Here is a 12,156-nt window from a genome sequence, read left to right as displayed (position 1 = left end):
ACATTTATTCTCAATTGCCTTTTCATGGGCAATGACAGTCCATTTTCAGCCCATTGATGCACGAACATTTCCTTAAATGCCGCCACTTTGTAGCGCTTAACCATATTTTTGTTTGAAGAGCGAAATTATTATCACACAATAACATCTGCCGTCTTTAAGCTGAAATACTCAAGCACAATTTCCGAAGACAGAACAAAATATCGTTGCTTTTATTCTGTTGATTGCTTCAGGTATTCCGATGCACCAGTTGAACATTTATTTTTATTGTATTTCTCGGTGCATTTTACAGAGTCGTACATATGTGAAGAGGTGAACTTTTCAAAATACCCTCACTCCCCTTCATGCCACATGCACGGTGTCAGCATGGTAGAAATGGTGACAAATTTAAAACCAATATGTGGCCATCGGTTCCGCGCTGCGTTTCTCAAGTGACAATTATATACGTTTTTTCTCTCTCTCTCTCTCTCTCTCTCGCTATTTTTTTTCATCTCATATTTACGAACTATTGTTTCGAATGTTAAACCATATTCCGTTCTCCAGGGATCATGGAATGTCACTCCAGTCAAACATTTATATTTATTTCTTTGTGTTTTTTCTCTCTCTTCTTCCATTTCGCATATGGAATAATTTTCTGTTTTTTGTTTTTGGTCAAAACAAGAAATTCTCGCCCTCGAATCAACATGGAAAAATCACATAAACATAAAGAATGTATTAATGGTTGGTATCATTTTTTTTTTGATATCGAGCCGCTCAACAATTTGTTGTCGTTTCATTGATCCCATTGGGATGTGTGCTCCTTTGTGTTGCTGGTTGGTTAATTTATATGCTGCGGTCGGTGTCAAGCAACATAGATTTTTAATTAGTACAACGTCATTTTATGGATTACAAATGGATGTATTTGTTGTTGTTGTTGTTGTTGTTCTCTTCGTTTCTTATTGTAATTCGTTATCGCTACATGACATCATCAGTGAGAACATTTGTTTTCTTTCTCTTTTTTTGGTGAAATGATAATTAACAACATGGGACAGACACACATTTCACTGTTCATAATGACTTATTACGAATGAAGCAGAAAAAAATGTTTTTTTTTTGCAGCACAAATAAATATAGTAACATTGAGAGAGACACTCCTTATCTTTATTACTCGGATGAATTGTTTGATTTTTCTAGAAGGAATTCATTTTTCCAGAATGATGATTCAAAAAATAGATATAGAATGCAAATCCCCTGTTGATGACTACCAACATTCGATTCTAGTGAAATTTGAATTTAAATACTTCGTTTGTCTGGCTTTAAAATTCCGCTGCAGGTACGACATCTGTATTTTTAAAATTCAATCATAGAAACACTTGCATCGAAAAGTTGTGTCGAAACGAAAAGCTCAACTTACAAAAACACTTTCAAGCGTGCATGTAGTCAAGGTGGTCATCTGTGATAACATGACTAAGGCAAATTCCGGAAATCCACCCAAAACCTGATTCGATGGCTAATACAGACAAACAACCGAAAACTATAAACAAATACGCATTGCTCAACACACATTTACTGCGTGTGAAGAACAACAGAGAGAAAAACAGCGTCGCTTCGCTCCTCTCTGCGTTCTTGAGTTTTTAGTTACTTATTCTATTTTGTTGTTTCACAACAAACTATTTTTTGGCGCACTACATGAAATGTATTTCATCAAAGTAACTCTGAAGTAATATATTTTTGCAACAAAGTACAGAAAAAAGATTCTCAGCTATTTCAAAAATGAATTACAACATCTTGGTTTTATTTCTTTTTTGAAATATCCTGCCTCTGGTTTGAATTGAATGAATAATATGAGCATAGAATCTAAAATCACTTTAATTCTGTTCAAGACTCAGAAAAATACTATACGAAAAATTAATGTAATTAAAAAATATGAGCATAAAATTCAAATTTACCATAATTTGTTTCATCACTCAGAAAGTATTGAGAGAAGAAAAAAAGCAGATTAGTAGCTCTACATTTCATGTAGTACTAAAAAGAGTTTCGTGTTAAATCATGAAAATGCCGCCCTAATATCATTAAACCAGGTTTCACAACAATCGCCCATGTGTGTTACGACGCATATCCATATTCGTATGATAATATCGATATAGATAGCCAGTGGCTATTAGTTTGTTTTCAGACATTGACGAGGCAGCATGTACCGATTCCGCATTCAGCATAAGCGCGTGAAGACGTATACTGAGTGATCAATTCGTCGAAAATTTTACACAGCACACAAGTTAAATAACAAATAAAATTCTGTTGTTTTTTTTTCTGACGAAGCAGCATTTTTTGGTTATTATCGAAAATACTCTTAGCTCCTCGAATAGAAGACGAGAAGAAAAAAAGAAACCCAATCGCATTTGGAGAAGAAAACAAATATTCGATCGTAACGTTCGGTTTTTGTGTAAGCATTTAAATGATTGTTAATTGTTTGTTGTTGTTTGGTTGTCTTTGGTAATATGTCGAAAGTTTAAAGTGTCTCAAATAATTAGCATAAATGCCATTGTTTACTACATTTCCATCATCGGTTGCCACGATTTAGTATTATCATTCGAAACGTTGATGTTTTCTGATATTGTTTTGTCTTTGATATTAACTCACTAAAAAAGTTACGAAGCGACAAAGTGGGAGTATACCAAATAGGTGGCGAAAAATTTAAATATTCATATAAAATAATATACATAAAACAATCAAAACGTCGACAAATTTCGTTCACACACATGAGAGTGATATCCAAAAGTTATATAGTTAATAGGTTGGATCTTGGTTATCATCATTTCATTAGAAAGAAATGACAATTTGGTGTTGATCAACGTTTAAATCGCTTATCATCGATGCGACTGTATACGTTGCATTTACATAGTGAGGTCACTTGACACGGAACAACAACCAGATTCTATTCGAATCGAGCATAGTATGTGATTATACGTTAGAGGAAAGCGTAACTAAATATGACGACGATAACTTTTTTTCTCATTCTTTATTTTTTTCCCTCTTTCTTTCGTTCGATGAAACTGAACTTCGATGTGACGATTCAATAAGAAAATTGCTTAGAACATCGTTCAAATCGATATAAATGATGTTTTAATTCCATTCGAATGGTGTTTTCAGTTGATTTTCACATTCGATTGGAATATAATAACAGAAAATTGAATGCAATTGGCAACAATTGACATTCAAAGTGATCGGGGGATTGCAAAATTATTACTTTATTTACACTTGCATCGATATTCTGTTACAGAATTTCTGTATAAATAAAACAATACGAAATGTCCCCCTATTAGAAGCGGACACTGACCAAAACCACAACTAATCGAATCAAGGGGATAAAAAATGAATAAAGATAAAAATCAATCACACAAGAAATGCGGCGAATACAAAGGATATTGAATCAGGTGCCTAGCCCTTCGTACGACACGAGCAAAAGATTGAAATCATTGGTCACTCCATCGATTTGTGTTTTTATCCTTCTACTACTTCTTCTTTTTCTTTTCCTTCTTCATTTCCTTCTTCGTTTTCTTCTTCTTTTCCTCCTGGTGTTGTTATTTCAACGGAATTACGATTTTTATGACAAACGTAGCAATTGTCGTAGCATAAAAACGGCCGTAGCAATTGTTCACACTGCTATAATGAATAGTTTCATTTAAATCATTAGGATGTCATCGGCTATTTGTGGCGAATAAATATGATACATGTTTTTTATAACTCCCGAAATTTACCATCCACACATGCTCTATGCCAAACACACACACACACACACACACACACAAATTGATATTAAATTTGTTTGATTTCGCTTGCTTTTGACACACTCAATATGTTGTTTTGTTTTTTCCGTGTCGTCTCAACAAGAATAGACGCATCACTAAGAGAATTAATCGTCGTACACGTTTCGGGCATCATCAGCAATTTACATATAATAACAACTATACACATTCTAAAGATAGATATCCACGGAGAGAAAAAAAAACGCCGCACATTACATAGTCACACGCATTCCAAGTGTTTCACAAGAATGAAATCGGAAAAAAATGCGCTTTATTTTAATTCCTCTTAAATTTTCGTGTTTCTCCTCATTTCTCGCCATAATTCAGCAGAAGGACTCGTTCTGAGAAATCGGATCGAGCGTACAAATATCACTTGTTCATTTGTTACGAAATCCATTTTAAAATTATTACTATGACTGATTCCAATTGAGAGTGTCAATTATTTGTTTCGCTAGAATAATAATTACAAATTGTGAAAAAAACCTCAAGCGAACGGGAAAAAATGTTGTGTAAATGTCGACACCACAATGTTTATTTCGCTGAAATATGCTCAACAGGCGAAACCATATAATCAAACAATGACGCTTCATTGATGATTTGAACGCTTTGCCGCTGCGCCTACTCCAAATCAAAACATTGGCTTAGCTATTTCACACATAAACTAACATCGCTAATTGATCGAATGATTGTAAAAGTCCAATGATCATGAAATCACGGCAGATGTACACGTTCATTCGATACAGCATCATTTGTCGGCTCAGTCACGACACAAACTACGTCGAAATAGAAATGTGCTAGACGTCATACGATGAATAGAGTCCATTCAATAGACCCTTTATTTGCTTATTAATGTTGTTTTCATTCGAATTTATGATCATTCCCACAAACGACTTTTACATTTTCAAAACTATTTTTTGTTTTGAATGAAACTATTTTTTTTTTCTTCAAATCGACGAATTCTAGTTTTAATTTCGTGAATGTGGCCAATTTCAAATGAACGAGAAATTTTACATAAAAATAAAGAATTTGTCAAAGTGAGACGCAACTCGCCAATGTAAGTTGTAGACTCTACGTATTAAAATCGTACCATCAATCTACTCATTTGCGGTGTTCTTTGTTTCGATGGTAACAAATTGACAAAAAAAATCTCTTAGCACATTTCGTGGAATGTATTGTTCTGCTTTTTTTTCCCAATTTCACGGTGTGCAATTCGCATGCAAAGAACAAAATGAGCCAGGGTCATGCTATATCAATTCAAATCATTCATTGCTTGCCATTCCACATGGCAGTGTGTCGTCGTTGTAATTAATTGCTTATGGCAAAAGAAATGATCTTGAGCACTCCTTATTGCATAGTATAAAATAAGTGCAGCCGCATGTGATTCGGATAGTTACATTCAGAGTTCTCAAGCCCGACCGATGATACAGTTCCACCAACTGTATGTAACTCACATTCAAAGTGCATAAATGTACGTCTAAATGCTACGTGTTCATTGCATTTTTGGTATTTAATAAGAGCGTTTTTCCCCCAAAGAAACCCGATTGGGCACTTAACGCACAAGCAAAAGTTTTTTTTTCTTTAAAACAATTCATTTATTGTCGATGATCCCGCCGGCGATAGATTGAATTTGCGCGCGTTTCAAACCTGTCTTCCGTCCATATCGAAGTGCGTGCGTCTTCTTTTTCGTTATCGTTTTATACAAAAATGGGTTTTTGTCTAGGTTTTTGTAGCGTCATCATTCGACAAAGTGTCACATTATTCCAGTTCGAAATGATTTGTGGTTTTCGTTTTTTAACTTCGCAACAGGAGCATTTCAATTTCCGTTATTTACATGCTGTAATATCCAAGTGCGTAAACCACATGCCAATTTTCATTCAAATTTAATCTAAAAAAAAACGACAATTAAACGTCAATTAATAAAATCAATTCGATTATGGCAAATGTTAAGTGTTTCAGCTCGTGATGGGGTTTTTGACTTGAGTGAATGCAAATTGTATGATTTAAGTTGAAATTGTTAAACAGACAGTTTCGACTTGGAGAAGAGCATTTATATTTCGACTACATTCATTTGGTTTGTGTTAAAATTCATGTTTTTCTTTTGTATTTCTCCGTTGCTCCGGTTCTCTTCATCACAATCAAAAACGGTTCGGGGGATTAGTTTTCATTTTGATGAGTAATGTCAATGACTTCACAAAAAATGAAAACGAGACCAATTTATTATACCTATCAATCATTTAGTGAAACTAGGCATAAAACTCTCCATAAACTAACATATCATTTAACACGGTTCGAATCTTTGTTTCGTTTTCAGCATTTTTTTTTTTGGAGAAAATGAGCGGTGGTGTTCATTTATCATTGCATACGATGGGCGTGTGGCTGTTTATCACAATTGGCTTTATATCTGTGAACTGGAGCAATGGATTCCTGTTGAGCCGTGAATTACCGTGCCATTATCTCGATTCGGTCAATATCACCGATGGTGTTAAACAAAATGACGGAAGTATCATATACAATGACATTCGATTTGCAAACGATCAATATACAAAAATAAATTACATCCTGGAAAACGGAATGGAACGTGTCACCGTTGAACCATATGTACGTGGTTGTCTGTGTAATCAGAGACCATGCATTCGTTTGTGTTGTCCAATTGGATCATTCTACGACGCAACCGTTACTGGCAAAAGAAAGTGTAGCCAAAATGAGTCGGCCCATCAATTCGAATCCGATGTATTCGATCATACACAGAATAAAGTGCAAAAAGTTGTATTGGATCAGCATTTTGAATATGTCGATGATAAACCATGCAGCAATTATTATCTAGCTGGTGAATACAACTTGACAAATGTAATGACTTCGATGGTTTTTTCTTTATCTCGATTTTGACAAAAAAAAAAAAATGAAAACTCATGATGTTTTTACATTACAGACAGGACTCATTATGTATGAGAATAAAACCGTGTCACACAGTCAATATTGTTTGATGGCCACACCGGACCATGAGACCCACAAAGCCAAACTAAATCTGGTGATGTGCTTTAAAACGCCCGACCAACTTAATACACGTTTATTGATCTTTTCGTATGGTAAGTGATGAATAACTTCAATTGTTAACGGTATTTGATTTTAACACTTTGACAATTTGTTTCTCTTCAATTCTCTTATTTATTTCTATTGGAATTTCATAATCCATTCGAAAACCATCTTATTTTGAAGAAATAATAGGAAAAGTCAACAATTTGTCATTTTCAGACTCGTGTCTTTCTTATTCTTTTTTTACTTAGGTATGCTTTTATCAGTACCATTTATACTCGCCACGATTTTGGTTTATATTTGCTTGCCGGAATTACGAAATTTGCACGGCAAATGTTTGCTATGTTACTTGATTGGTCTCGTGTTCGGTTACACAGCAATGGGCTTGGTGCAGCTCAATGGCATGGACTATGTTGAGCCTATGATTTGCAAATCAGTTGGATATCTCATGTATTTCTCACTTTTATCGGCTTTCTTCTGGTTGAGCGTTATTAGTTTTGATCTATGGTGGAATTTCCGGTGAGTCATTCGCACATTTTTTCTGGCCATTTAAGTATTAATTGTTCAATAAACAAATGAGGCTGTGAGAATGAAAATGGCAATACAGGAATAAACATTCTGAAGCGCATCAAGAAAAAAAAATTCGCAAAAGTGAACCATGAACCTCCTATGCTGCCCATGTAAATTCATGTTTCACTTTTGCGTATTCAGAACTCATGATTCATTTTTGCGAATTTTTTTCTTGATGCGTTTCAGAATGTTTATTCCTGTATTGCCATTTTCATTCTCACAGCCTCAAATGTTTATCTGGTTAACCATTTTATGTTAGCAAAATTTTTTTATGAATATTGTTGTAGCAATGTTATGAATTATAATGTGTTTAACGCGATGATTGTTCATATTCTCATAGGACAACCAGTGGATTCCTTACATTCTCCGAGAGCAAGCGTTTCGTTTTGTACATGATCTATGCATGGGGTTTGGCATCATTGTTAACAATTGTCGTTTTTATACTCGATTCAACGCCATCACTTTCAGAAAATCTACGACCAGGCATGGGAGTTGGAACGTGCTTTTTGAAAAGTATGAACGTCATTTTGACAACACAAATGGCTTATCAATTCTAATATATCTATTTTGATAGGCGATTTTTTTTTCTCTTTTCCCATGTTTCAATGCACATATTTCAATGTGTTAAAAATCAATTTCCGTTGGGGCATTGATTGTTAATGCCAAACCATTTCGAATTATTCAATGAAATTTTTCTTCGAATTTCAGAGACGGTGTTGTCACAATTCATATTCTTTTACATGCCAATCTGCATTGTGTGCACCATTAACATTATTTTCTTCCTATTGACGGCATTGAAAATTCGCAAAGTGCAACAAGATCTTAAGAAAGTCACATCGCAAGAGGAGAGCTCACGACATCAAAGCAAATTCAATCATGACAAAGACAAGTAAGTCAACGAGCACTGATACTTTTCCATTCAAGACCTGAAATCTAAAGCATAAATGAACTTTTACCATTTTTAGAAAAATAAGATTCGATTAAAAAATAAATTTCGTTTTTCCATTTTCTTCACAGTTTCACATTATACTTGCGACTTTTTATCGTAATGGGTGTAACATGGAGTATGGAGGGATTATCATTTTTGATCTCAAAAGAAAGCTACTTTTTCTTATTAACCGACATTTGCAACGCGATACAAGGCGTTTTAATATTTGTACTGTTTGTTTTGAAACGTCGTGTATTGCGTTTGATTAAGAAAAGGTTCGTTTATATCAGTAATACTTGTAGTTAGATAAAAACAAAAAAAGACAAACAATTATGGCGATGGAATCGGCACAAGCATCAGCCTGTGTGAACCATGAACATATTTAATCGCTGATGATTTTTTTCCTCCGGTCCTTGCAATTTAGATGGCAATGTTGCTTTGGCAAAGCGACTACAAATGGAAGTGTCGCAACGAATAGCACCTCAGCTACTTATGCACCGCCAAATGTTGTATTGAATCAAATAACGTCTCCGAATGAAAAGACAAAAGGATCTCACTAACACGAAAAGATTCTTTTTTTTTTGCTGTTGTTGTTTTTTTTCCTAAACGAATCGATTTGATTCCAGTAAAATTCAAAGTTGATACATTAAAAGTGATTTACATAAAAAAAAAATCATGAATTTGTGCTGTTGCATTTGATTGATTTCGATATCATTGGATGTAAGAGAGAGAGAGAGAGAGAGAGAGAGAGAGAGAGAGAGAGAGAGAGAGAGAGAGAAAAAAAATGAACAAACAACAAGAATGGAGAACAATTCATGAGTTTTGACAAATGATCAGCTCGAGTTCTAGTGAAACAAATAAATAAATCGTTGAGTTATGAGATTAGCATTACCAATAGACTGAAATCAACTCGTTTTTTTTATTCTTCTCGTTTTATTGTCACCAGACACACACACACACACACACGTTGTAAAAAATGTCGTTTTGAAATTTTGATTGGTGTGGTCGTACGAATTAAGTATCTTGTGGAATTGTGCTTACATACAATTACATATATATCTTTTAATGATTTAAGTTTATTATTGTTGTAAATGTGATTGACTTTATGTTATTTAAAAAAAAGAAAAATATCAAAAGGAATATCGTATCAGTTTTATGTTGTTTCATTTTCTAACTTTTTAGCATATACCACTTGACTTCGACTAAAATTTTTCCTCTAATATATTTGGTTCAACCTCAGGATGTTGTTATATTATCTAACAAGTTGATATGAATGCTCTTGATAACATCTAGAAGTCTTGCATGTCTATGTTCAGAGCTTCAACGAATTTTGTTAAATTTTTCCATGGAATCGAATTATCGGCATTTTGATCGTATAAGTTTAACGTATTTGTCGTGCTATTCACTAAGTCGGTTAAGTTGTCTCCAATAGCTAAGTGTAAAAATGACCCAACAATCAGTATTTTGAGCAACATGATGAACCAACAATATGCGCTATAAATGGAAAAGATTCAGCAATGCATGCTCTAACGGCATAAAGTCGCCTCTTATCGTTATTGTGAGTTCATCACAACGCTATGAAGCGCAATGGTAATATATTCAGCAATTCCAAAACCTTTCAGAGTTGCTTTTGTCCCTATCGGAAGTTCACTGACTTGAATCATGAATAACGTTTGAAATGTCATTTCTTACAGACATTTCTACATTTTTTATCAGGCTTTGTTATGCGCTGAATAAATTCATGCGATAGATTAATGCGATAGATTTATGCGAGAGCAACAGACCTCGTTCACCGCAAAGCGAGCGCATCACATTTATCGCATGAATTTATTCAGTGTGATGGATTTAGCGCATAACAAAGCCTGTTTTTTATACTTCCAAACTAAACCGTATAGATGCCGTTAGAGCATGCATTGTTGAATCTTTTCCATTTATAGCTTTTTCGGCTTACGTTTCCAACAATAATATGCGCTATAAATGGAAAATATTCAGCAATGCATGCTCCAACGGCATCTATACGGTTTAGTTTGGAAGTATAAAAAAATGCAGAAATGTCTGTAAGAAATGACATTTCAAACGTTATTCATGATTCAAGTCAGTGAACTTCCGATAGGGACAAAAGCAACTCTGAAAGGTTTTGGAATATATTACTATTGCGCTTCATAGCGTTATGATGAACTCACAATAACGATAAGAGGCGACTTTAAATTGCAAATAAAAGTACTAAAAATCAAAAAACTAACATTTAATTTAGTACCATTCGATAGCTTGAACCTTTAGCTTAACACCACTTAATTTTCATGCGCATATATGTGTAAGCAAGCATGTGTGAGATATTGCCTCTTAAGCACACATTTGCATTGCTCGTCTCTTGGCGCATACAGTGCCTTAAGTGTATCTCGAATCTCGTATTAAAACTGGACTGTGATAAGAGATATTGACTTGCTGACTTCGACGAAGTTATAGTACTTAAGGTCCACTACATTTTTACTGAAGACAGATGTCTCTTATCTCTTATCAGTTGCGCAAAAAATGATAAGAATGGATTCGCGTTTTTCGTGTGATTGATAAGAGATAACGAAATAACGCGAGGGGAAAATTATAGTACTCAAGCTGTTCTTTAACTTTGCTGAAGACAAATATCGCTTATCTCTTATCAGTCACGTGAAAACAAAACTTATCAAAAATCTCATATTGTATTGTATAAAAACCGCGAAAACCGCGAGTTTTTTTTTATCATTTTACTCGTAACTGATAAGAGATAACGAAATGATGTCTTCAGAAAAAATTGTAGTACTCAACCTGCTCTACAACTTTGCTGAAACCGGATATCTCATATCTTTAAATAAATCCGTTAAAAATGAAGTGACGATCATTCGCGTTTTCGTGGTTTTTCGTGGAACTGATAAGAGATAACGTGATGGTATCTTCCATAAAGTTGTAGAGCGGATAGAGTACTATAACATTGCTGGAGAGAACAAATCGTTACCCCTTATCACAGTCCAGTTTTCATATAAAATACATATGGGGCACTGTATGCCTCAAGAGGCGGGAATATGTTGCAAAACCGAAAGACGAACAAAAGGTTAATCAACAAGGTTTCTCCTAGATGTGATGCAAGTCAGCTTGTGCCGGGACGACAATGTCAGCCGGTGGCTTTTCCCCGCCAATCAACCACTTTATTTTTAATTCATAGCTTTAATAATGCGTGTGCCAATAGCCTTCAATAACGTGTCGTCAGTTATGGAATCATCAACTGATATGAATGCCTAACGGTGGTTAAGAATGCCCAATGCTATTGAGGAAACAAAAGAATCAAAATAACACTAAATGGAGATGCCGCATCCCACAAAATCCATCCATATCCAGCCACATTTTTATTAGTTAGCTCAGTTTTGATTTCGCTCCGTAATTCGTCCTAACAAATTTCCCCGTTTTTTGAAATCATAACGCTTCGATCGAAAAACGTGTGTCTCTTAAATTGTATTACGATAATAACTATATTTGTAACATTGGCAGCCTTGACCACAATTTTCTTTTATTCATATTTTCATTAATTGTCTGCGTGAAATTCAAAAGCGACATCAGAATTTCATCAAATTCATTTTCATAACATAATTCATTAATTACACCGTCTGTCGGTCAGCCGGTTAGTCAGTGCATCGACAACCAAAAGCTCAGTAATGTTGATTCGGTATTCATTTTCAAATCTCTTCATTTCTATCTCACTTCGGTATCAATGGGATGGAAAATTGCAGTGTACATACATTCAACAGTGTTTTGATGCGTATGAAATTGCAACAGTTTACCGTATGTAACGGCTCTATGATAAATTATCTCGCG

General features: G+C 34.6%; 1 protein-coding gene across 3 annotated transcripts; it reads left to right on the top strand.

The window, feature by feature from the left end:
* Positions 1–665: 665 nt before the first annotated feature.
* LOC129576750 (G-protein coupled receptor Mth2-like) lies at positions 666–9,069 on the top strand. 3 transcript variants are annotated; one of them, XM_055462333.1, is made up of 8 exons: positions 666–717; positions 6,094–6,629; positions 6,712–6,868; positions 7,067–7,334; positions 7,726–7,898; positions 8,094–8,274; positions 8,403–8,588; positions 8,738–9,069. In XM_055462333.1, the coding sequence occupies exons 1-8, from the start codon at positions 681–683 to the stop codon at positions 8,871–8,873; spliced, it is 1,674 nt and encodes a 557-aa protein (XP_055318308.1). In that variant the 5' UTR covers positions 666–680; the 3' UTR covers positions 8,874–9,069. The 3 variants fall into 3 exon arrangements, with proteins under 3 accessions (XP_055318308.1, XP_055318309.1, XP_055318310.1); XM_055462334.1 differs by lacking the exon at positions 666–717 and adding an exon at positions 2,163–2,419; XM_055462335.1 differs by lacking the exon at positions 666–717 and adding an exon at positions 5,732–5,853.
* Positions 9,070–12,156: the final 3,087 nt, after the last annotated feature.

Source organism: Sitodiplosis mosellana, unplaced genomic scaffold (genome assembly GCF_009176505.1).
Source record: "Sitodiplosis mosellana isolate CC-2019 unplaced genomic scaffold, AAFC_SMos_1.0 Smas_scaffold_6191, whole genome shotgun sequence".
NCBI classification, from domain to species: domain Eukaryota; kingdom Metazoa; phylum Arthropoda; class Insecta; order Diptera; family Cecidomyiidae; genus Sitodiplosis; species Sitodiplosis mosellana.
This window is presented reverse-complemented; position numbering and strand designations above follow the sequence as displayed.